General features: G+C 39.5%; 2 protein-coding genes across 2 annotated transcripts; one reads left to right on the top strand and one right to left on the bottom strand.

The window, feature by feature from the left end:
* Positions 1–900: 900 nt before the first annotated feature.
* On the top strand, positions 901–5,660 carry LOC122834626 (RNA-binding protein 15-like). Its single transcript, XM_044123212.1, has one exon. The coding sequence runs from the start codon at positions 1,132–1,134 to the stop codon at positions 3,616–3,618; it is 2,487 nt and encodes an 828-aa protein (XP_043979147.1). The 5' UTR covers positions 901–1,131; the 3' UTR covers positions 3,619–5,660.
* A 10,657-nt stretch (positions 5,661–16,317) lies between these two features.
* Positions 16,318–20,885, bottom strand: LOC122834627 (amphoterin-induced protein 1-like). The gene is made up of 2 exons (XM_044123213.1): positions 20,779–20,885; positions 16,318–19,651 (listed from the first exon to the last, which is right to left on the bottom strand). The coding sequence occupies exon 2, from the start codon at positions 19,586–19,588 to the stop codon at positions 18,236–18,238; it is 1,353 nt and encodes a 450-aa protein (XP_043979148.1). The 5' UTR covers positions 19,589–19,651; positions 20,779–20,885; the 3' UTR covers positions 16,318–18,235.
* Positions 20,886–26,918: the final 6,033 nt, after the last annotated feature.

Consider the following 26,918-nt stretch of genomic DNA (forward strand, 5'->3'; position numbering starts at 1 on the left):
GTACGTGCAACAGAATATAACTCAGTGTTTTATTAATCATAAACAACCCTACAACCTCACAGAAAAAGAAGTCCAACATTCATAAGCAGGGCAATGATGTATGTTTTTTAATGGTCAAAGTAATAAATAAAATTGGTTTTATTATAAAAATAACCCCCAATTTACTCTCTACCCAAAGTCTGAAATGATTTTTTCTTTTCTTTTTATCGTACTTTATGTGTCTGAATGTGTAATCCAATATAAATAATCATTTTTTTTAAAAAGTATACTGGATAATTAAGAAATATTTAAATGGCGGTCATCAGTTTATTTATTTCCTGGTTTATTTGTTTGTTTATTTACTTTTTATGGTAGTTTTAATCCATTTGATCCAGCTGCCGTTGACGTGGTCGGTGGGGAAAGAAGAAGAAACAAAACCGCCCTCTAGTGGTAATTTCTGGCATTACATGCTCAGTCAGAATTCATGGCTTGTACAGCTTGTAATTGTTTAACAATTTGAGTAGGCTCTAATTAGTCAAAAAAGTTCAAATATGTAGGTTTTCTAAATACCTACACCTATGTTATATAATTAGATGAAATGACAGAAAGTTGCAGCAATAGAGCCATGTGATGAAAAGTAATAGTGTCATTAGAAATCTTTAAAAGAAAAACGGAAGCAGAATATATTTAATTTCCCTTTGGGATCAATGAGGTATTTTTGAATTTGAATTGAATTAGCTAAGCACAAATGTTATTATTATGTTATTGGGGAAATTACGTTTTCCAAGCACTTTTCTGCAGATTTTGAAAGCAAACCTGCCACTTCCAATATGGCGCATGCGTTGACGTATCGTTCCATTTAGTAAAGGACGCTTCTACTCTTTCACCTGTATGTTTAAGAACTCTCACCCTGATTTACAATAGGCCAACTGGCTTGCTTGTTCATGTCACTCGGGAGCTGCGGAACCAATCAGCTTCTTTTAAGCGAAGGAGGCGGGACTTACATTAAAGTAGTGCAGCTTATCCAACATGGCGCTGACGTCGTTTGCCTGATAAGCATTTCTAAGTTTCGTCAGTTTAGTGGATATTAGTTTGAAGAGAGCATATTCAGGCATATCACTGAGTTGAAGTGGCAGCTGTTTGCAACTTGAAATGAAAGGAAAGGAGCGATCACCGGTGAAAAAACGCACCCGTGGGCCCGACGATGGCAGAGACCGAGGAGGAAGCTATCCGAGCAGCAAGAAGACCACAGCTCTCTCAGCCAGCAACGGCTCCGCTCAGAGCGGCGCTTCCTCCAGAAGAGGTTTACCCTGCGACAAAAGAGACATGAGGGACTCAGAAGGACACGGCTCATCCAGTCGGATCGGTAGCGGCTACGACTACGGGTCTTCCTCCGGGAACAAGTCGCATGGTGGCGCTGATATCGCCGCGGAAACATCCAGGTCCGGTTCACGCGGCGAGCCGCGGCCTCCGTTGGCCCCAGGAAGTGAGTACAAGACGCTGAAAATAAGCGAGCTGGGCTCCGAGCTGAACGACGAGGAGATAGAGGACGGGTTGTTTCACGAGTTTAAGAAGTTCGGAGAGGTGAGCGTGAAAATATGCCGTGAAAACCAAGAGAGGGTGGCGTTCGTAAACTTTCGGAGGCCCGAAGACGCCCGGGCGGCCAAGCATGCCCGGGGGAAGTTGGTGCTGTACGACCGGCCTCTGAAGATAGAGACCGTGTACATTAATCGGCGTACGAGCCGCTCCCCGGTTAGCAAAGACAGTTTTTCCTCTGGACACAGGCACCTCCACTCCCAGAGACCCCAGTCTCCCCCGGGCCCGGGTTACAGGGACTATCGGTTACAGCAGCTGGCTCTTGGTCGACTCCCTGCTCCTCCTCCTCCGCCTCCTCTACCTCCCCATCTCAGAGACCTTGAAAGAGACAGAGACTTCCCGCTGTATGAAGGCCGCAGCAGGCCTCCGTTCATCCCTGAATGTTACCGTGAGGAGGAACTACTCAGCCCCGAGGACGACCAGAGGGCGAACAGGACGTTGTTTCTGGGCAACCTGGAGTCCGGATTGACCGAGAATGACATCAGGAGAGCGTTTGAAAGGTTCGGGCTGATTACAGAGGTGGACATAAAGCGGACTGTCAGAGGGCAGAACAACACATATGGATTCATCAAGTTTGAGAACCTGGACATGGCTCATCGAGCCAAAGTGGCCATGTCGGGGAAGGTGGTGGGTCACAGTCCCATCAAGATTGGGTATGGTAAACCTACACCCACAACCAGACTGTGGGTGGGGGGACTGGGCCCCTGGGTTCCAGTGACTGCACTGGCTAAAGAGTTTGACCGCTTTGGCACCATCAGGACTATAGCCTACAGGAAAGGCGACTCGTGGGCTTACATCCAGTACGAAAGCCTTGACGCCGCTCATGCTGCCTGGACCCACATGAGGGGTTTCCCTCTTGGCGGCCCTGACCGGAGACTCAGAGTGGACTTTGCAGAGACAGAGAACCGCTTCCCGCAGCAGCAGTTTGTGCAGCTCCCTCTCCCCATACCCCACTTTGACTTAGTCCAGGAGCCGTTTTCTCATCGCCTGGCCGAGCCGATGAGAGTGAGAGACCGCACCCCTCCGCTTCCTGGCCGCTTTAGGGAGCGGGATCCGTATTCTTCTGCTGAGTGGGTTGGCCTGAATGCCCACGACAGGATGAGAGGACCAGGCTTTGACCCCATTGATCGTCTGGAGCGGCGCTGGTCGGTGGAGCGCGAGCTGCAGGGCAGAGATGTCGGCCCCAAAAGGAGACATTTAGACGACGGCTGGAGAGTGGAGCGCTCCCCTGACAACGGGGACTTTGGTCTGCGCCGTCATGGCGGCTCATTGGAACACAGCCCCGGGGGAAGCAGCCGGGACGGGGGGCGCTACAGTGACCCCGAGCGCCTCCCTCGCTCTGGCGGAACCACCCCGGCCAAAGAGCGGCAGAACAACCACAACTCTAGCTTGGTGGAAAAACGAAAAAGAACACGCAGCCCCCCTCAGCCAGAGCCCAAACGCAAAGCTGGAGACGCATCCAAGAGCCCGGCGAAGAAGGAACAGCGGCCAGACAATCCGGCCTCAAGCTCCTCCCCGTCCAAGCAGCCGGGCTCTGGCGGGCCGAGGCTGAGCCAGGCCTGGGAGGGCGTCCTGCTGCTGAAGAACAGCACCTTCCCCGCCTCCCTGCACCTGCTGGACGGAGACATGCGGATGGCCACCAGCCTGCTGGTGGAGGGCCCCACCGGCGGGAAGGTGACCCAGCTGAAGATCAGCCAGCGCCTCCGCCTGGACCAGCCCAAGCTGGACGAGGTCGCCCGCCGCATCAAGGCCGCCGGCTCCAGCGGCCACGCCGTCCTCCTGGCCTTGCCGGGGAAATCCGAGGACGCCAACAGCTCCGTGGAGAGGCCGCTGAAGAACCTGGTGTCCTACCTCAAGCAGAAGGAGGCGGCGGGGATCATCAGCCTCCCGGTGGGGGGCGGCCGCGACAAGGAGCACAGTGGAGTCCTGCACGCTTTCCCTCCGTGTGAGTTCTCCCTGCAGTTCGTGGATGCCTCTGCCAAAGCCTTTGCCAAATCAGAGGAAGACTACCTGGTGATCATCATAATTAAAGGAGCCTCATAAAGAGAAAAGTGCAAATCACATGTCTTTTATTTTTATTTTTAATATTACTGTACTCTCATCTTTTTAAGTTGTGAGGAAATCCTGACAAGAGTGTAGTGGAATCTGATTCTGTAGGAGAGTGAAAGTTCATTTTGTGCTGTGAAAGGTTTACTAAGAGGAATATAACAGTAAGATAAAGTATATTATATGATGGTAAACTGATGGACTGCGTTGATACAGATTACATACTAGCGCTTACTGTTTTACATGTTAAACTTAAAGGGTACGCTTCTTAAAGGAACTCAGAGCAAGCTACTTTATAATGAATAGGTTGCCTTGTGGAAAAAAACAACAACAATTTTCTACCCAGGGAAGAACGTTTGATTTTGTTTCTTCTAGGCATAAATTTAATTGATTTCGTTTAACATTTAGAGACTTCAATCAAATACGGTCATTGTTTGTCTTGATAAGGAAAAGAAATATAATTGCTCGTCCAGTTAGACTTTAAAAATCCATATTCAAATGTGCGTTTGTATAAGTCATGCCTGACTAAATTTCTTAACACCTCACAGTTTTCTAATTTTGCCAGTTTGGGTCAAGCAGAAAAGAAACATTTGTCTAATGAAAAAAAATGTGTAATTTAAAGGTATAGCTCTTTTTTTTTTTTCCTCCAAGGAGAATTGTATGAAGATATAATCTACAACAGGGGTTGTTTAGAGAGATCGTTGTGCTGTGATTTTGAGGAAAAGTGAATAAATCTTGAGATTTAGTTTTTTTTTTTTTTTTTTTCCTACCGCATGGGATTCAGTTCTATGCTAGCAGATATTTGCCTCTGAAAGCTATTTTCCAAGGCATATAACTATCTTATTATGACGCTAAAGGCGTGTTGTCTGGTGCCGCTGGCTGTTCAAGCCCACAGAGAGACGAGTTCCTTCAGCCTGAAGCCTCCGCTGACGTAGCTTTGGTGGAGTAGCGCTGCCGTTGTTTGGCTGTGAAAGCGTTGACCAACTTTCAAGTTTTTGGTAAAGATGGTTAATATCTGCAAACATAGAAGTGTGTCCCATAGATGCAGACATTTTCAGTTTTAGTTGCAAATAGCTAACATCTGCGATCCGCAGATTTTTTTTAAACTTTACTACAAACTCACAGCAGCACGTCATCTTTCTTCGAGAGGCGAAGGAACTAAAACTGAAAACAAATTTTTCTCCTTAAAAATCGGAACTATTTCTTTAAGTTCTTGCCTGAAACAATTATTAAGTTAGTCCAATTATCATGGACAATCAGAGCTGATTTGAATAGACTATTGAGCCGTGTTGTGAGTTTAAAAGGTAACTTGAACGTTTTCCTTGTGTATCTGTTCTAAGTCCTGCTAACACCAGTAGGTGAAGAGGAAGGATAGAAAAAGCAGACAGTTTCTCTACATTATTTTCAATTCTGTTTGTTTTTGCAAGACATTTATCAGAACAAAGGGGAAAAAAAGAAGACCTAGTATCACTTATGTATGCCAGTGAAATTTGGCTCTTGACGAATCTTCAGAGTGGTAAACGGAAATTTGTCGCTTTTTGTCTCCATCCTGTCCTCAGGAAAAAAAAATGTATTGCTATATTAAGTTTGGTTAAACATTTTCCAGCCTACTAATCTTAACTCCTACCCCAGCAAAGCATGTAACTGTTTGGCAAAATGTTTATGTAAAATATAAATGATGATCTTGATGTGTATGACGGACGACCCTTCATCTGATCCGATCTGGAAGTAGAGAGATATTGCTACACTATCTGTGGACTCGAGCTTGAGGAGAGGAGGCGGCTCCCTTCCTGCCGTCATCCGAAGAGACTTTTACTGGTTGATTTTCATGCTTTTGATTTGAGTACTGTTTTAAAATGAGAGAGAGAGAAAAAAAAAAAAAGTATGTGCTGTAAACTCAGGATTTCTGGAGACAGAAGTGGAGAACTTCAAGGCTGATGGGCCTAACTGTCAGACAAACACGCAGACGTGCACCAAGCACTTGATAGATCTTGTTTTAATAAATTTGCTCTTTCGTGGGAAAGACGAGTGCCTCGGAAGACAACTTTTGTGACCTGTTCTGTTGGTTTATCAAAGCGGAGACGCTTTCACTTTGACAGCAGGAGCTTCTCCCAGGAGAGGGAATGAGGAGTGGAGGGAAGCCTCTCGGTTCTGTGTTTTCATGTCTCGCAACTTTTACTCAATGACGGCTTTCGTCGAAATTGAGAATTTGCTGTTAATACTGTTTCAGCAAGCCCAGAGGTCACCGTGTGACCCTCGGTGGCCTCTGCTTTCACGGAGGTCCGGCTGAGGAGCAGAACCAGCGAACGCAGCTCCTGGCGCCATCTTCATCCGACGGGCTTCCTGTGGAAGGACAGCGGTGGTTTCATCCGCCCGTGCAAAGAGTCGGTTGGGCAACTTCAGCAGCTTAAGAAGGAGCGGTGTTTGTATGGGTAGTTCTTGCTGTGGAGTTTCCAAGAGGAAGGGCCTCTGTGTTAGGGCCAGACTTCACACGCCAGACAGTGCAACAGCGCCAAAAATGGGAAAGGAAGCGGCAGGAGGAAAGGAGAGATTTCCCGTAGAGTTCAAACTTTAGTCGGTTCGTTTTTTGTTTTTTTTCCCCCCCTTTTTATCTGATTCATGCACTTAAAACTGCAAATGAGAGCAAGGCGATGGGTGTCAGAAACTGCTGCTGGATCCTTCCTGCGACGCCACGCTGGTCCAGGACGAGCAGACGGTTCAAACTGGGTCTCGGTTCTGTCTCCGGTTCGGGAGCGGAGGGATGACACACCGCTGGCTGTACACACGTCAGTTCTACAGGTACAGTATGGGCATGACCTGAAAGCAGCGCCTGGGTACGTATTACAGTGTTTGAAATGACTTTAGGCATGATGTTCACAATTTAGAACCTGCTAATAAGAAGGAGGTACTTCAAGCACAGATAAAACCATAAGAATTTTTTAAAAATATGTGCGAAATGATGCATAATCTACTTCGTTTGGCTGTAGCAGCTTTAATGTTTTGTGTGTGCAATGTGCTTAACACTAAAACAGGAAAGGAAATGTTTACAGAAAAAAACAGAAACACAAACCTTGTGCTCAAAAAATAGTCTTAGATTTAATTATCTGAAAGGCCAGATAATTAGCCTAACATGATTACTCTTAGTTCCTTTTAAAAAAATACTAATGAAAATAAAATAGTAAAATTTAAATAGATATAGAGGAAAACATAAAATTATGGAATTTATGCAATCACAAAAATCAAGTAAAAAGTGCAATTAAAAGATGTCTTAAAAAAGACATTACAATCTGATTTTAAATGAATACTGACAAATCTGTGTTTTAATTTTGACATTTGATGGGTTCTAAGGGCTCAAACAGATAACACAAGCCTGATAACATGAACTAGGACCCTTTAGAGTTTTAGAAATAAGTTAAAGGATCCTAAAAGTCCTGAAGGCAGCAGACTTTAAAATTGGTCGTGTAATTATCTGGTTTTATTTACTGTGGTTGCAGCTCAGATTTGCAGTAGATGTAAATCGCAAATACACGGTGTTCCAAATTATTATGCAAACTGGATTAAAGTGTCATAAAGATTACATTTTTTGTTGCGCTATTAAATTTATAGATGGTATTGTGTATCAGGGCTCTTTGAATCACTATAATTAATTTCAGAGAGCTGAGTTGATTAGTTTGTCTGGTGAGCTCAATTAAAGGAAATCTACTTATGGAGGATGTTCCACATTATTAAGCAGGCCACAGGTTTCAAGCAATATGGGAAAGAGAAAGGATCTCTGCTGACAAAAATCATCAGATAGTGTAGTGCCGTATGACAAGATATGAAAACATTGGATATTTAACAAAAACTGAAGTGTTATCGTACTGTGAAGAGATTTGAGGCTGATTCAGAACAAAGATGGGGAAGGTTTCTGTTAGACAAATTCATCGGATTAAGAGATTAAGAGCTGTTAAAATGCCCTTACAAAGCAGCAAACAGTTATTTGAAGCTGCTGGAGCCTCAAGGTGGAGGATCCTCCAGAGGCTTGTGGCCTATTATTGGGCCCCTAACCAGAACTCACAAGCAGAAACGGTGGCAGTGGGTCCAGCAGTACGTGAAGATTAATTTTCAAACAGACTTGTTCACTGATGACTGCTGTACAACCCTGGATGGTCCAGATTGACGCAGTAGTGGGTCATTACCACAGCGTGGTCACCACGCCCCAACACAGCTGTGACGTCAGCAAGGAGGTGGTGGAGTCATGCTTTGGGCTGAAATCATGGGGAGAGAATCATTGGTCGGCCCCTTCAGAGTCCATAAAGGTGTGAAAATAACCTCAGTAAAGTAAATGGACCTTCTGACTGATCACTTTCTTTCATGGTTCAAAAAGAAGAGCTGAACCTTCAGTAGCAAAATCATCATCATGACAATCCACCATCTCATGCTGCAAGGAATCCCACTGTGTCATTGGCTGCTATGGGCAGAAAAGGGGAGAAACTCATGGTGTAGTCACCATCCTCCTCTGACCTCTGACCTCAACCCTATTGATAACCTTTGGAGTTTCCTCAAGCAGAAGATCTGAGGTTGGAATGAAGTTCATATCAAAACTGCAGCTCTGGGAAGGTTTTCTGACATCCTGCAAAGAAATTCAAGCAGAAACTTTCCACAAACTCACAAGTTCAATGGATCAAGAATTGTGCTGTGATACCAAAGAAGGTTCCTATGTTAACATGTAACTCGTCTGTTAAGAAGTTTTTGATTGAAATAGCTTTTGATTTTAGTACGTGACCACTTAATGCTGCACATTCAAAGAATGACCGTTTGAAGTTCTTTATAATCCAGAAAATGTTTAGAAAATCTGCTGTGCATAATAATTTGGATCAGTGCATTTTGAGTTCTTTTATTTTTGAAAAAAATGCTGTTCTCATGGGGAGCTTTGTTCAGTAAAACTTGATTCATACTGTAACAGTTCATATCTTGAAACGTATACTGACCATCATTTGCATTGACCATTTTAGAAAGTCTGAGAAAATATCACTTGCATAATTATTTGGAACACGGCGTAGTGGTTTCAGAAACCTCATAGGAAAAAAATAAATATTGCAGCGAGCAGAAAATGGAGTGGAATAAAATAATATAAATATATTGCAGGATGGAGGATAGTTCAGCAAATACTTGCACAAAGATCAGAAGATAAATAAAAACAGAGTAAAAAATCTAAATACTGAGGTAATTAAAAAAAATAGTGCACTCTTTTCCAGAAGAATTTGCAACTGAACAAGTTAATAAAAATATATATTCAGGCCTGTTTCAGCATTAAAATGAGACAATTCACAATTGGTGACAGTAGAAACTGTCCAGCACCAGAGACGTTATTCAGAATGAGCAAATGCATCCATACTGGGATCTGTATAGATCCCAGTATGGATGTAAAATGAAAGCACAGTTTAATGTTTCGTCTTTCCTCTCAAACTGGTGGAACGGTGTAATCCTGATACGCCTCTGCTGCATGTCTAAGCAACAAGAACTCCAAAGTTCTTGTTGCGTTATCGACTGCCAGCCCTTTCAGTCTGATAACAAGTCTTTTCTCCATAACAAGGATTATGAAATTACCCTTATATTACAGGCAACCATGCTTGGTAGGTAAGTAGGTCATTTACTGTTAGCTTATTTACATTTTTTTAACGTAGGTTTCTGAACTTGCAGATACCTTCACAAATGACACATTAAGTCAAACATTTACCTGCAGGAAAAATGTTGCGGTGAAGCACAGTAAAAATAGTCTCGGTTTCAGATTATCCACCAGCATCAGTAAAGTGTTCAGAATAAAAAATAAAAAAACAACGCAAGTTTTTTTCTGGCCTCTAAATGACATTCTGCAGGTGCAATTTTTAAGCTTTAAATGTTAAATCTTGAACTAGAAGAACCGCTAACTCAGTTTGTCAAAGGTGAACGAGTTTTTTAGAGAACAGATAACCAGACGCTGCGTTGAGAAGGCAGCTCACCGAGTGACGGACGTACTGACATGTCACTGCTGCAGGTCCTTAAAGATTTCAGGTGGAAAATCCTTGTTACATGGAACAAACAAGAGCATCAGAATAAGACAACAAGGCGAAGGAGTTTGCTTTTAGTGTTTCATAATCTCTCTCTCTGACCTCATAATGCTAACTGTCGTTCTCTGCGCTGAGCTGGGTGCGATTGAGATGACCTGCAGTGTGACGGATCGGCAGCTGACAAGACGTTATATCCCCTCTGTGGGGGTCGGGAGGGTTGCTGGTGTCTATCTCCAGCTGCGTCCCGGGCGAGAGGCGGGGTTCACCCTGGACAGGTCGCCAGTCTGTCTCAGGGCAACACAGAAACATACAGGACACACAACCATTCACACACACACTCACACCTAGGGAGAATTTAGAGAGACCAATTAACCCGGAGAGAACCCACAATGCACAGGGAGAACATGCAAACTCCATGCAGAAAGACCCCGGGCCGGGAATCGAACCCAGGACCTTCTTGCTGCAAGGCAACAGCGCTACCAACTGCGCCACCGTGCAGTTGGTAGCAATCCTAAAGCGGTGTGTCAGTCATAATTACTGCAGAACTGAGGACGAGCCAGCAGCAAGCGCTCTGGTTTAATGCAGGGAATGGAGCATTGTGTGGACTTATCCAACAAAAGTCATAAAACTGGAGTTAAATCTTTTTTTCTTAAATACAGCAGTAGGCAATTTACCTCACTGCTAGAATAGCTTAGGTCATTTTGATTATTTTCATGAGGGTTTTTTTGTTCGTTTCATTCACCATCATTTCATTCTGTTCATTTCTATTTGTTTTTCTTAAATTTTTCTTATCATTATGTGATTTGTTTTGCAATGGATTTTAAACATTTGACTCCCACTTATTATAATTACTGTACCCCTTGAGTTCAGTATTTATTTCTGTGTTTATTCTTCAAACCTTGATAATTACTAGTGGAGTTAGTCCTCTGCTTCTCAGTTTAAAGCCTGCAGTTGTTTACTTTTCAGTTACCAATTAAACATTTTTGTTTTTACTTGGCATAAACGTTCATGACGCTTTGTTTAGTCCGTCTCTGCCCTCGTCTGCTGAATGTCTGTAAACTGATTAACCTTTCTCTCTCTGACCTCTCTTTTAGAGACTCCAGCTGAGTGGAAGTTAAACTCCTTAATTAAATTTCTGAGTGTTTTAGATCACCTCTTGACATGATGACTAGAGAGAAAGAAAAAGCATCTCCACCCATGAGAACTATTCAGTTCCTTCCTCAAGCAGCCACAACGAACTGCACTGGTGAGTAGAACGTAAAACCTTGCACAGTTTATTTATCTACATGAACTGTATTCACCTTTTAGTGTGCAAAATGTATAACTTGTGCTTGAATAAAGGCATTTTTGTTGGAAAACATTGCTGATATTCTTGTCTGATTTATTGAAAATTTCCTGCAGCTTTCACAGTTAAAGCAGGTGGTTTACTTTTAAAAAATAAATAAAATAAAATAAAGTAGTAGATGTATTCTTTTACTCTAATGCCTCAGGTGTGCAGCACTTTGAAAAAAAACTCTTAGCTTTTTCACATTTTGTGACATTACAACCATAAACGTCAAAATATTTCACGGAGATTGAGAAGTCAAAGGAAAACCATGCACTGGTTTTAGAAATGTTTAGTTTGATTTATTTTTATTCAGCCCTCCTTAGTATTATGGCTTAGCAGATTTTATTCCAGAATTACACTTTATTTACTTTGAATGCTAATAAATTACACTCGCATTTGGGAGCTAAAACGTGTTACTCAGATAAATATCTGTCAGTAGAAGCTAGAAGTTTCACTACTTACGCCACTACAAGTTAGTTACTACAAACATCTCTGTACCCACGTCTAACAATGGGACAACAGAAATTAGATCTCATATAGGCGAAGTCCAACATTACTAAAGTCTTATTTTGCTATTGAGATTCCCAACTTTTTCCTTCCAGTTTTACTTCCTTTCACTTAAAACGCCACCCAAAAAAAAAATAAAATCTGTTGAGGTTTGTGCACTCATAATCTGCCAGAGAAACAAGATATTTTTCCATATTATCTTAAAGGTGTAAGAAAATGGATGGATGTTGTATAACTTATAATAACTATGTCATAAGTTGTAAAATTGAAAACATGTCTTGCTCCACTGGTAGGTTATTTCACTTATAGCTTGCGCTTTTTCATTAATATTAGGAATTAACTGGCATTCCAAATGCGAACAGAGTGACGGGTCTGTCTGGACCCGTCCCCAAGCGGATAAATTTACAAAAATAGATCATTTTCACGGAGTACTTCTTACACCAATAGATGGCTTTGGTGCAGAGCAAGCAGAGACAACACTGTTTATTCGTTTTGTGAAGATCATGACCTGATTTATTTGAACACTAATTCGTTTTTCTATAGGTTGGTACCTCTTTAAGAAAAAAAAAAGAAATGTTTATTTGCTCTATTTGTACCTTTTCCCCTAAAAGAGAGACTTACTCACTTAAGTGTTTCATTTTCAAAAGGTGTTAACTTTTTTTTTTTTTTTTACTTGAGGTTCTGTTTTCAGTTTTAAGATGTATTTTATTCTAAGGTTTCTGTCTTAATCTGAAAGGTCTTACGTTTATTTGTTCGGGACTACTTTTATATGTAATAAAATAGCTAGGTGTTTACTATAAAGTGCAAAGTGAAAATGTGAATACACTGATAGGAAAGACAATAAAAGACAGAACTAAGACTTTCTTTCCGACCTTTACTTTGAGGAAAGTTTAGTAACTGGACCTCTGAGTTTGAATTAACTTAAAACAAGCCCCTATGTTGTGCTGAAAAGTTACTTTTAAGTTGTTTTTTTTGTGTGTCTAATTTAAAGTCAAGAAACTAGACCAAAAATAATTGGTAAAATTTTGTGTTTTTTCAGTGGCTGTAATGTCACAAAATGTGAAAAAAAGCATTCACATTTTTATAAAACGTAAAGCATCTAATGGGGTGTTATTTTTCCTACTCATCTGGGTAAAAAACAAAAGAAAAACTCAACAGTCAGGTGATTGATTAGGTTAGCTAAGATATTCAGGCAACAGGGGGTTTTGTGGCCAGTAGGTGGCAGAAGAGGCACAGAGCTGCATTTTGATGCACTGCACAGTCACTTCATCATTCATGTGAATCTCCGGGGAGGGACCCGAGGAGAAGATGAGTCATCTCACTCTGCATTCAGTCCTTAAACAACCATTCACTGTCAACAGGCGCCGTCTTACACTGATGCCATCTGGGATTTTTTTTTTTTAAGGCAGCAGCATTTGTTCTAATAATAATAATCTTTGATTTCATTTCTAAAAATGGGCAACATTCATCTCTTTTCAACCCAAGGTTAAACACCTTCTATAAATATTTCTATTAGTTTGCAATATATTTACTGCATGCTTTATTTATAATTGTACTGTTCTCCTACACAGCTGGCTGATTTTACATGCATTAAACAGTAACATGAGGAACATCCTGGTTGTTGACCACATCAATCATTCATCCACCAGAGCAGCAGATGTTTTACACTGTCCTATCTGTCTAAAATTTACAACTGTAGTGAAAAATGAGCTTATATTTAAGCTCTTCACAAATCTGCAGCAGTGTTAGAAGAGCTAACATTGTTAAATTTCAGCATGAAAAGAATCTTTTATATAATGTCAAACATTCGGGACTCAAATCACTATTCTGTTGAGCTGAAAGAGAAACAGAAGCTTGCACGGTGCGATATTATGATCAACAATCCAAATAAGGGTGAAAACCCAGCAGAAATGAATTGTTGCCAGAAGCGAGTAGGTTTCAAGGGGCAACAAATACGACACCCGGTTTCCGTTCTAGTAATCTGTGTGGTCTCTTATTTCAGCCTGAAGTGAGCAAGACTGTCTTTACTGTAATACAGAAACATGAAGCCGGCACACTAAAGAAAGCCTGACCGTGACAAGTCAAAACAAGATCTACAATGTGAAACAAGTGCAGCATCTCTGGTTTATCTTTTTATGTCTGAAATATCAAACTGAAATGTTAAGAAGTAATTATTAAACAGAAGTGTTCAGAACTAGAAATGACGCTAGTACAATGTCGTAGCTTGAATATAGCAACTATTAATTGTATAATCTGACTCAGACTCACTTAAGTGTTTCATTGTCAAGTGTCTTATTATCATTAAAGAGGTATTTCCAAAATTACAGCCTAAACTAGTAGCTAATTAGCATAGCTTGAAGGCTAACTGACACCAGCTTAGCTTGGTTGTCACTTCTTCCTCTTTAATCGACTCAGTTTATCACACAGAAAAACAACTCGAAAGACAGAGTGGTTTTGCAGTAAATAAATAATAAATAAAGCTAACATGACAGGGCAGCCATTACCGTTAGGTTTCTATGCTAGCTGGGCTAACCAACTGCTGCCAGCGCTATCGTTAGCTAACAGTTTTAAGACATTTTCTCTCTGTGTTCAGTTGAGGCTAAAATCGGATTTTTGTTCTCTATATTATATCCAATCAAGCTCCTCTTGGATTAGTTACTGAGATTATGTAAAATATGCAACTAATAATGTTTTGAGAACTATTATTAAAGCAATCAAACAAAAGAAACAGGTATAGCCTTATGCATTTTGATATTGAAGTTAATAAAAAGCAGGTAAGAAGAGTCATACAAGACTCGACAAGATTATGTGAAAAAAGTTGTCATTACCTTTTCATTAGAAAAAAATAACTGATATTATGTGTTTTTAGATATACAAATCCTGCCTAGTTGGAAAAGGGATGCACTTTTGGAGGAAAGGAAATCATTGGAGGAAATGTTTTGACATAGACAATGTAAAAACTTTTTTTGTTGTTGTTGATGCTTTAGAACCGACGTAGAAATTTATTGAACACTTCTTTATAGAAGGGCTGTTAGTGCTGGCTTCTTTCAGCATACTTCAACATCCAGGCACACAGAATAAATGATTAAAGGATACATTTAAGAAGAACAGCAAATTCAGGGCGTCTAAATTTTTCAGACTTCACTCTACTTCAGCATCTATGCTTATTGGATGGGCAGAAAAGCCCAATGCATGAAAGCAACCTCCAACTTTCACAGCCTAAAGGATCTGCAGCTCATGGCTTGGTGCCACAGACTGCAGCAGACCTTCAGCGGTCCAGTGACTTTAGGCTGACGGACAGGGAAAAGCAGGAAAAAAGAAAATCCTAAAGCTTTTTCTTTTTTTTTTTTTTTTTTTTTTTTAAAGGTGGTATGGTTCCTATTGTTCGTCTGTGCAGACTACAGTATTGATACAAATTATTAAAATTATTTAAATTTAAGTAATTAATTTAACTTTTGAGATCACAAATGTGTTTTGAAAACATACACTTTTTTCAGGCGATACTTAACATGTTTTAGGAACTTAAACTCCATAAATTCATGCTGGTAAATCTGATGTAAATGTATCAAGTATTCATAAAAGCATCATAGTGAGTAGAGTTTTGTTTTGTTTTTATTTGATTGACAGTTGAAGTATGTTATTCGAAGTAAAATATCTTGAATATTTCTATGAATTGACCATCTCCAATCATCATTTAAAGCAGTGATTTTCTTTACCATTCATTAATATTTTTCTGTGATTATTGTCAATGTAACTGTCTAAAATCCTTAATATTTTGAAAAATGAGCACATTTTGTATTTAGTTTTTAGCTGTGTCACTGAGCCACGAGGTGTGTGTGCGTGTGTGTGTGTGTGTGTGTGTGTGTGTGTGTTGGCGGCTGGCTAGATGCTATTTCTGACAGTGTTTATGAGAGTCCTGGCTGACTGGTTTGGATTATTTGCTCAGGGCTGGCCACTAATGACCAAAAGCATTCAGTGGATGGAACTGACTTTCAGTTGTTTTCCCCTGAAGGCCTTCAGGGAGCAATGAACTATCATAGATGTAAGAGTTACATTTATGTTGTCCAGCCAGAAAATCACATTAAATAAAATCTACACTAAGATGGAAAGAAGTTATGCTTTGAATAATCTGCTCATAACATATAATGTTACCTTGAATGAATACTTTGCTTACATTTCATGTAAATTTGGTCATATTACTTAAGTTTTATTTTATTTTAATTTTCTACAACAATTTCTGGCTGTTGTTGAATCAATTTAATCATCACGAGCTGCATTTTTTTAGTGTTCACACCTGGATCAAATGACGGCTCTTAATCGCAGAAAAAAATAGTTGTGTTTCCATGACGACCATAAGCAAAATTTTGTTGAAAAAACACATTTTTGGAATTGCGGTGTTTCATATTAAACAATAAATGTAAATAAAATCACGTGAATAAGTCTGATCATGTGATACGTTATTAAAAAACATGCCGTGTCATGATCCTTCTACCACTTCCTGTCGTCTCCTCCGTCCTTCCCGCCAGTAGTAACGTCCGATTGCTGATCACGTGACTCGTGTGAAATTGGGAAAAATGTGTTCTCGTTGCAAGTTTTGCAAAATAAACCAACTCTCAAAATAAAACACTTTCAAAAAAAGAAAATCTAATCTAATGTGATGAAGATTCGTTTTAAAGAACATATAAAAATAAACAGAGTATAGCTTAAATTCAGTAAATTGTGACACAAAAGACAATTTTTTTGTTAATTATTTCTGCGTGCCCTCTTAGTTAATCTTAGTTCTAATTTTGTTTTAAATGAGACAAGTTATGAACTTCAATGAATTACAGCCATCTTTAATAAAACATAAAATAAGCACAGTGGTGATGGTAATGCTTCTGTTGCACAGGTTAGTTCACTGAAACTTTAAAAATATGTTAAATGTGTGCTTCACAAAAGCAAAGGCCTCTGTTAGTGGAAAAAGACACATTAGTATTTAAACTTTGATCACAATTGTTTCTTAGGCAATTAATTACATTGCCTAAGAAACACCATACATTGTGAAGAATAAAACAAAACAGCAGGAATGCAACATAATGCATCAAATATGAACTGCTAATGTTGATAATGATCTCAAAAGCTTTGCCTGTTTTGCATAATATGAGCATCTCGGTTTCAGCACTGAGAGCCACACAGGATGAGATCTCTCTTTTCTTTGCTGCCATTGGATGCCATTTGTTCTCATGCGGTTTGTCAGTGGCTTGTGTTTCTCAGTATTTGTGGTCCTAAAAGCATTTCAAGTACTTCCATTACAAGTGCAAACAATAACTCAGATGCTCATGTTCTTAAGTGCACAGCAAGTATACTTGTTTTATGAGAGATTTCAGGCATTTATAAAGGATTTTTATTAAAGCTGCATACAGTGTCGTCCACACTTCTTGGCAAATATGTGTAAATAACGTTAAAATAAAATCTGCTTTGCCAGACTTCACTCTGAAGGTTTCAGGTCTGGATTCTGTGTCTGGTGAGTGGTTACCTTGTTGATCTGGTCACATGTTTTAGGATTATTGTCTTTCTGAAAGAATCATTGAAAACTAAATTGAAGTTTTCTGACTGAAGCCAAAAGTCCTGGTATTTCAAAGTGATGATGCCTTTGTTCCGCCTCACACATCCTGGTTTTTTCTTGACATTTCTCTGCTCTGACCCATTAGCATATGGTCTAGTTTCTGGTACAAACATGTTAGCACTTGGAATAAGACAAAACTAACTAATAAATAACTTTTCAACAAGGTGCAGGAGCTTGTTTAAAGTAAATAATTACTAGTTAAGTGAAATAATCAGGTAAGTGTAACAAGACAGTAGAACTGAAATAATTAATTGGATTCATTGTGAGTAGTTGATGATCAAAAAATAATTATCAACTAATTAATCATTAACTGGAGCATACAGACTCAACATAGGCCATTTTGCTGGTCTATGTTGAATAACTCAGTCAGAGCAGTAATAAAGCTAAAACTTTGCAAAAATATATACATTTTGCATTTAAGATAATAACAATAATATAATAATAAATAAAACTACTTAGAACTCCTCAGGTTGGATAGCTTTAGCAATTTATTTAAAATGAATCAAATTATTTAATTTATTATGTCTTTTAAAGTGTAATATTGTATAAAAAGTATTAAATGAAAATCAGCAGACTGGGCTAGTTTTTTTAGTCGAATTAATCGATTAATTAATCTGTCATGATCATAATAATGCTGATCACATGACTCGTGCGACGTGGGAAAAACGTGTTTTCATTGCAATTTTTGCGAAATAAACCATTTCTCAAACTAAAACACCTACAAAAATACCGAGAGAAAATCTAATCTAATGTAATCAAGATAATCGATTATAATTGATTGCTAAAATAATTGTTAGCCGCAGTTGTACAAGACAGTGGAACAAGACATTTCCCAATTTTAAATGTGGAAAAAATTTTTTCTTCCACTGGCAGGTAATTTCACTTATAACTAGTACTTTTTCATCAATATTAACATCAATATTGAGCAAGTATTGACTTAAATCAGGCTCCTATGTCTTGCTGAAAAGTTACTTTTGCGTTAGTTTGGCCTTGTTTCAAGTGTTCTAAGATATTTTCTCAATAAACTGGACCAGAAATACTTCTTTGGTGTTTCTGCAATGCTTTGATATTGTTTTTCCCACCACAGGAACATCGGAGCTGGCAGATGCCGCCTCAGGTCTCTCTGTCTCTGTTCCTCGTTGTCTGCTAGTCGTCCTCGCCTATTGGATTCAGTCTTCCGTTCTTGCTTTCCTGCATGTCCCCGTGCCTGAAGGCGAATCCTGCGGCCTCCGCTCCCCGCTCTTCGTGGGCCAGAGGGAGGCTCACAGTGGAGGAGTGAAGGCTCTCTCCGGTGCCGTCCTGCTCCGTGTTCCCACCTGAGCAAAAACTGCAGCAGTGGGGCGTGACGTAGAGGTAGACCAGGATCAAAACTATACTGACCACACATGCTCCCAGGGTGGTGTACGCTGTTTTTAGATCTTCCCACCCGCCCCTCTTAGTGGAGTTAAACACCACCACAGTAATGTGGAGTGTGTCACTGAGGGAATCGTTGGTGGCGTAGCAGGTGTAAACCCCAGAGTCTTCCACCTTCAGCGGCCCGATGTTGAGGAAATTACCGTTCAAGACGGTGGTGTTGTTTGCTGATATGTTTCCAGGCAGCACCCATCTCTTCGCCATGTACTTTTGTCTGGTGTCGCAGTCGAGAACCATGGTCTCCTCCAAGTAGCCTTCTTTCTTCAGAATCTTGACTTCACTGCAGTTCAGCTTCAGGATTTTTTCATTCCGTTTACCTGGCATGTTACACGTGTGGCTGTCTGCAAAGTCAGACACAGAGCTTAGCTCCCTGAGGTGCCAGTGGGCCACCAGGTCATGCAGCTCACAGCTGCATGTCAGAGTGTTGTTGTTGAAGTAGACACCGTTCTTGAGCCAGGCGCGCATGGCCTGAAGCTCCTTCACCGGAAGAACTTTGATCCTATTAAAGGAGACATCCAGCAGTTTGAAAGGAGAGTCCTCCTTGCTCCGTTCCTTCAGCACCTCCAGAGGGAAGCGTGAGATGTGATTGTGGCTCAAGTAGAGCTTCTGCAGAGCGACCATGCTGTGGAAGGCAGCGCGGTCGATTTGAGATATGCAGTTGTTGAACAGCAGAAGTATCTCGAGGTTTTCCAGCGGCTCAAAGACGATCTCGTCCAAGAGGGTCAGGCGATTGCTGGAGAGGTCCAGGTGACGTAGCCTTGTCGTGTGCACAAAGGCCTCAGAGGAGAGGAAGGTGAGGTTGTTGTTGTTCAGCAGTAACGTCTGCAGCTGGTTGAGATCAGTCGACGTCCATGTAGCACGGAGTTGAGTGATGGAGTTGAAGCCGAGGTCCAGAACTACTGTATGCTGAGGAAGGTCGAAGGTGGCGTTGGTTAGACTCCCATTAGAGCAGCTGATGATGTCACTAGCACACACACAAAGCTTTTGATGGTCCTGAGGCTTTCTTTTTAGCAGCCTATTAGCTGCAACCACAGGAAACATTAAAGCTAGAAGCAGAAATAGAATGAAGCATCTTTTTGACATCATGTTGAAATTCTTTGTGCAAGATTCTGATTATGGTGTCCCAGGGTCCAGAGAAGATTCTGGAGGCTGTAATGACACAAAACAAATAACATGTATTACAATAGCTAAGTTCAAATTGTTGCATTGGGATGTAATGTGATGAACCAACTCAAACGTGAGGAGAATTCTGGAGCAGAAGGAAACTGCTGGAGAATTATGGTCTTCAAATATATTTTAGAACTGATGCTCTGACAAAGCTCTTTCCGAATAATGCCAAATTTGCTCATTAATGTGCAGAAGCACACTAATTGACTGGATGTTTTGAAAAACAGAGGACAACTTTAGAATGAAAACATCTGAAATCCGGATCAGTTTGGAAGAAATTGAAGGAGTCCCGGAGCTTCATCCCAACATGATTCAATACAGAAACACAGTTTGGAAAAACTTAAACGTGAGTGGAATCAAAGTGAGTGGAAAGCTAGCATAAAGTTGTCTGGCCTTCTCAGCCACATTCTAGCCCAAGGGTATGTGTGGATAAAAATTTTGATTCATTAATACATTGCAATACTGTTTTTGAAAAAATTATTTGATATTGATTCGAAAAAGGTTGTGAATTGATTAGATCTCCCGTCTCACCAGGAAATGGAATAGGAAAAGTTCCCTTCATCTGCTCACTGTCCTCAGATCTTGAGTAAATCAATATTGTAGTCAATGTTGGTTCTACAGCCTCAGGGAGGCTGAATTCAAGTACATGCCACAGGATGGACTTGTTGCAAACATTTTTATTTGCTAAAAAGTATGAAAGCTATCATTTTCAGATAGTTTCCATTGGTCTATCACATAAAATGCTAATAAAAAACATTGAAGTTTATGATGAAGTTTATGATGAAAAGTGTAAATAGTTTTTCAAGACATTTTTTTTTTGTGAAAGCTTTTTCCAAAACAAGGGAAGAGATGCCACTTCATTATGAGTTATTGTGAAGCTGGATACAAAGTGGTGCAGTGGTGGAGCAGCAACAAAAAAGCTGTGTGTAGTCTGCAAAAATCTAATCACCAATACACAACTAATGATTCAAATTACAAGTTTATCATTGTGCCAAATAATAAAAAAAAAAGATTATCACCTGCAGTTTACTCCGGCTCACTATCCTTTCAGTTTTCCCTGCAGAGCAATAAAAATTTGTCCTGTAGGACGGGGTGCCGTCCTCCTTTACCTTCAGTGTGATCAGGAGTCTGTGCTACAGGACGGTCTCATCCTCTTCCTCTCCAGCAGTGAGCAGCGGGGATCAGCGGTCTCATCTGTCAGCCCGGCACAACAGAGAAGAGCGGGGTTTACCGAGCACACCAGACCTCCTGAGGGAGAAATGCAGCCGGCTGCTACCCGATCCGAGGGGCGTGAACAGCAGGGGAGGGGCTGAGGCTCCTCTCTCCTCCGCTCCTCTCTAATGTCTCTGTCACTTACAGGCTAAAATGACATTTATCAGACTAGAGTGTTGTAGAAAGGAACAGGGTAAAAAATGTTCCACTTGAGAAAATCTGCTTAGATGCAGAACCATGAACTGATAGTCCCAAGATATCAGAGCATTTTTATGGGTGGCAGTGAGTTTTTATCACATCAACCACAAAAATCAAGTAAAATCTGTGTCCCTTAGGCAAAACCTTAAACTTTTGTTCAGTTCTTTAAAATTAATCACTAAGGATTATTACATCCTATTGAATTTGAAATTAAATTGTTTGATTTTATTGTTTAAAATCTAATACTTTTTTTTTATGTAGCTGTGCGGAAGGTCAGGACAAAGACGCTGTGCACAACCTGCAGCAGTCATTAAAACGAGACGTGAGGAGCAAGCAGAGCCTGAAGAGATTTCAGCATTAGGAGCATGAACGTCATGTGCTTCATGAGTCTGATTAAACTGGCACCGGTCAACGTGGGGTAGGAAACGTGATCAGCTGAAAAAAAAAACAACCCATAAATAAATAGGAACCAAAGAAAAGATGCAGCAAAATGAATATATTTGTGTCCAATAATATAAAAATGTGTACTTTCACAAAAACTAGTGAAGCATCAATCCAGCTCTTGACTGATTTCCTTATTTAAATAGTTAGAAATGGGATCATCTTAAAGGGACAGCATTAGTGTGTTTTCCAGGCACATAGTGCCATTTTATAGCACAATCAGGTAAATATGTTAACTTCAGTTTATACAAAAATGCTGTATGCATCAAATATAACTTAAAATAAATTAGAATTTGTAATTTAAATTGGGCTTCTGTTTCTTTAAGAACTCCTACTCTTTATGACGTGGATATCTTCTGAGCTCATTATACAAGCTGCTTCTTAGTGCAACTCGTAAAACGTTATTGAAGGGTCAATAGTATTAACCCTTCAGTAACGTTTTACCAGTTGCACTAAGAAGTAGCTTGTATAATGAGCTCAGAAGGTATGCGGCTCTTCCAGGTGTTTGCTCATTGCTGCCGCTAGTCTGAAGGAGCTGAGTGGAGGAGTCTCAGAGGACAGCTGCTCTGTGAGGCGGAAGCTTGGAAACTGCAGCTCAGCCTCGAAAGGCGGTGCTAGATCCACCCAGGCGTTTTGCACAGCTGATTGGTTGCCATGGAGATTAAAGGACTTCTAAAAGATGCTTAAAAGAATCAAGGCAAGACTACAGGTATGTTTCTGATGAAGGAATAACATTATAACATGGTGTAAAGTTAAAAAAATTGGATTTTACATAATGTTGCCCTGAAAAAGCTGAAAATTAAGAAAGTGTCTGCTTAGAGATGTGCATGAAAGACTATAGAAATGGACTGAAGATAAAAATATTAGATAATGTTAACAGGGATTTATTTGTGGAGTTGCTCATACAGTTGAAAGAGAAGACAAGTAGATAAGTTGTGGAAATGTAAGTTTTGATTTAAAAGCTTCTTTGTCACAGTAATGTCACTGCACATGTTGTCGTCAAAAGGAGATGAGCTTGAAGTATTCTGAAAGGCTGCTGTGAGTTTGGACTTTATGAAACATTATGAACCAACACCTGCAGCTGAAAGGGGATCCCAAATTATGAATGACTGTAGAAACTTCACACTGGACTTACAAAATTAACTTTTGTTAGAGGAGGACTTTAAAGCAGCACCATGGTAAAACGTTTCTGACTTTATTTCCATCTGTGGTTTAGAAATGGCATCCATCTGGTCCCTGCCACGTTAATTCCCTGAGCGTTTTGAATTGTGATTTTTTTTTTTTTTTGTAATAAGGGAGACCAATGGTTGATCATATAATCTGAATAGTAATTATGTATGTAATAGTAATAATAAAGGTTTATATGTATCTGAACAGTTTGGCTGATGCATTATTTATAGATTTTTCAAGAAAAGTTTTAAAATTAGTTTACATTTTTTAATGTACTCTTATCTTCTATCTTTTGTTCCTTGCAAATAAGTAAAGTAATTAATTAAAATGAATGAGAATAAATTTATAACTGAGGGCTGCACAGTGGTGCAGTTGGTAGCACTGTGGCCTTGCAGCAACCTGGGTTGGATTCCTTACTTATTGAAACAAATTAGCGTTATTATGAAAGCCTATTTTATTGAATTGAAATAACTGTGAGTATATGATGCAGGAGTTTTGAAAATAGTGCTGGATTTTGTTGTCAGTAAATAATATCACATGCTGCTTGCCGTAACTTGTAAACAAAGAGAAGAATGAAAGGCAGCCATGTTGTCTTTAAACCAGCAGGATCGTAATTGTTCCCGCAGCTTTTGACTCTTTTGAATGAGCGCGATGTTTTGCCGTAACGCAGTCACGATCACAATGTGGCATTGTCTCCCGGGAGTTGTGATTTTCAGCTCAGCAGCTGCCACAGCAGCCTTTTCACAGAGCTGCTGGTTTGATCTGCACTGAGCTTTGGAGGATCAGATGGAAAGGTTGATTTAGATGTTAGACTGATTTTTGTTTTTGCTGGGAATTATAAATGAGGAGCCGCCGGGGGCCACCGGCAGCAGGTAATACGGTAACAACCAGAGGCGCCCAGTGCGCATTGGACCATTAGCTTAATGAGTTCACCCTTTTACCAAGTCAGGAAAATAAATGGAGACGTAAATTAAACACTTTGATAAATTGAAGGTGATCCATATCGATTTTGTTTTGATTATGCATTAAACTGCTGGTAGCTATATAACAATACAGCGAAGTAAAGCAACTGTAGCATTAGATTATTTATAAATACAACCAAAAGCACTGCAGACGGGTAAAAATGGATGTAAATTATTTAAATAAATTTAAAGCTAAGAAGAAAGCTCTAATTTATGTATCTGTATTTATACAGATAAATTGCTTCTGGATGAATTGTTGGCACTTATTTATTAGATTTTTTTTATACCGTTTATTTCCTTTTAACTCTTCCTCCAGTTTATTTTTAAAGTATATTTGGCTGTGAACACCAGAGTTTGACCTCAGTCACACGAAATAAGCCAAGATTTTGCTGTAAATGTTTTTTGTTTTTTTTTCTTGGGATTTGGTTTGCTTGGTTCCATGTAAATATGGATAAATACTGATTAATATGGTAAAATTCTGGCAAGCACAGCTGCCCGTGTTTTACCATAAATTCTAAGTTACGGTGTAGTCTAAGTCATCATGTTTCTGTTGCATTGAGTTTAAAAATATTTGAAGAGTCTGTGACAAATTTAGAAAGCTACTTGTAGGAGCTAAAAATGTGCAACTCTAAGTTTGAGTGTCCTTCTCTGAAAGTAGACAGAAAGGCAGATCAGCTGCTGAGCACATAGTGTCTTGCTGTTATGATGTTTTCCCTCACATTTAAATAATTAGGAAATAATTATTCCTGAATTTATAAAAAGAAAATAGCATTCTGTTTTCAACGCTCTAATTGAAGTTTTTTTTTTTTCTGTGACTTTGTGAAAAAAACTGGGATGATGAAGAAATGTTTATGTATCCATGTATATTAGTGCAGATTTATTGATAACAAAGCAAGCAGGTGGTGCGAAACTGTTGCAAAAAATGAAGGTGACCACACTGCTTTGTGAATTCCCTTCTCTCTGCAGCAAAGACTTGTAATTGTTCTGTGGTCACTTCATCCTACAGAACAATTACTACAGAACAGCCTGCAGCTTAACACTTGCAGGCCGATGCATACACCTTTTGTGGTCAGATTGATGGGGTATTACCTTGAGAGGTTACCAGGGCAACAGAGAGACACAAAATACAGACAACTAGCATGGAGAATTTATCTAACATGTATGTACGTCTTGTTTGTGCACAGATACAAGAAAACTCTAAACAGACTCAGATGAAAACCTGGAGCATTTTATGGATAATCAGCAGTGCAAGCAACTGCAACAACATTCAGCCGACTGTCACATCATGTTAACCCAAATACTTCCTGGTACTTCTGTCATAAATCCTCTTTTTGACTCAAAAATGTTTTGATTAGACTCCAAATTAGTCTGCAATTTTTTTCAACACTTCGAACAAAAGTTATGAATGTTATATGTTATGACTAAAACATAATTACATGCTTGAGTCATGAGGAAGCATAACTCAAATTCTTCATGCATGTACTTCATGAAACTTGAAATACTAGTCTGCACCACACTGCTACATATATAAGAACAGTCATTGTAAGGTAAGGTAAGATAATTTCATCTGTTCAGCACATTTTCAGAAACAAGGCAATTCAAAGTGCTTTTTGTGAATTAGAGGAAATAGAAACAAAATAACAAAAGCAAAATAAAAAGTGCTCCACAATTTATAAACTAAGAGGAGTTTCTCTGGATAAACTAATAGAAAAGAGAAGTAAAAGTTTGTTCTAATTCCTGCTCTGGGTTGAGTGAAGTATAAAGCTAAAGGTTACTAAACTGTATTGTTTTTTTTAATTATTATTATTTTTTATAAAAGCATGAGAAACCAAATTCAAATTGACCTTATTAGGAACAGTAAGTAACTATATTTTAATAATATGAATTAATATAAAGTTCTGTATTCATGGTGAACTGAATACACACAGACTTTGAATAAAGGAATTTATTATGAACATTAGTCTAACAAAAAATAAATCACGTCTTGTTTAAGAGAAACGGCCTATTTAAAGCATGCTGGGTGTGTCTTGTCATGTGTGTGTAACATGATGATGATGATATATCAGAGGAGTTCACCGAGCCAATTACTGTAAACTCTTATCACGTTGATTCCACTGGACAGCTACTGCTGCACGTTGTGCAATACTGTGGACACACTGCCACCATGTGGTCAAACCTGTAAGTTCGACTGCCTGAACTTGCAGGCTGCTGCTGTTTCCAGAGTGATTCAGTCTGGTATAACACCAAAAAACCGAAATAAACCAAACCAAAACAAAACAAACCCAACCCAAGCCCCAAACCCCAGCCAAGCCAAGCAAAGCAAAGCAAAGCAAAAACAAGACAAACTCATGTTACATCAAAAGCAAACTCAATACATTAATGATGCGAATCCAAAGAATTATTACTTCATACTAAATATGTGTCATGTGACTTATTCTGTGACTTATACTAAAGAAATTATGTTTTAATAATAATGTTTTATCCAGTAATAGTTTTCTGCTGAGGCTGATAGTTGTGATGGATCTCTGCTGCTCTCTGTTTGACATGCTGGTTTTCAAACATGCAACATTTTTCAAGCAAGACATGAATATACCAAGTTTTTATGTATGCAGTGTTGCTCTGTACTCTCCTAAAGTCATAATATATTGGCTGGTCACTATTACTAAAATGGTTCTGTTGTATTTAAAAATACATTGATTCATTTAAATTCAGTGCTAATTCACAAACAGTTCCTATTTGTGTCCAATAATATAAAATTCAGCTTTATGCAAATTCCTTTTAGACCAGTTCAATGTTATTCCAACACAGTTAAATCCAAATCTGAGGATCAGGGGTATTTTCTACAGGAAAGAAGAAAAGATCACACAATGTTAAGGACAAGTAGCTCCACTGATGCCTTCATTTCTATGGGAAAGAATGAGAAAAAGCACACAAAGTTAGTTACTGTAACATTTATAATTGGATTTATTGAGGGAAGAGACACGGCTAAACACAGAAGCACTGGCCCAGCAGTACTTTCTATGGGAAAGAAGAAAACCGACGACAAGTTATTGGTAACAATATTAATAGCACCATGTGGTAAAGAAATTCACTGAAGCACAGAAGGCATTTCTTTCAAAAGTAAAGAAAAACTTAATGGTTCTGATAGATATTAACGGATTCATCAAGTGAAGAAATTCAGCTAAGCAAAGAAACACTGAACCTGCAGTACTTTCCATGTGAAATAAGCACAAATATTAAATGTAATCTACTGCTACTTGTGACTT

Source organism: Gambusia affinis, linkage group LG07 (genome assembly GCF_019740435.1).
Source record: "Gambusia affinis linkage group LG07, SWU_Gaff_1.0, whole genome shotgun sequence".
In the NCBI taxonomy this organism is placed as follows: domain Eukaryota; kingdom Metazoa; phylum Chordata; class Actinopteri; order Cyprinodontiformes; family Poeciliidae; genus Gambusia; species Gambusia affinis.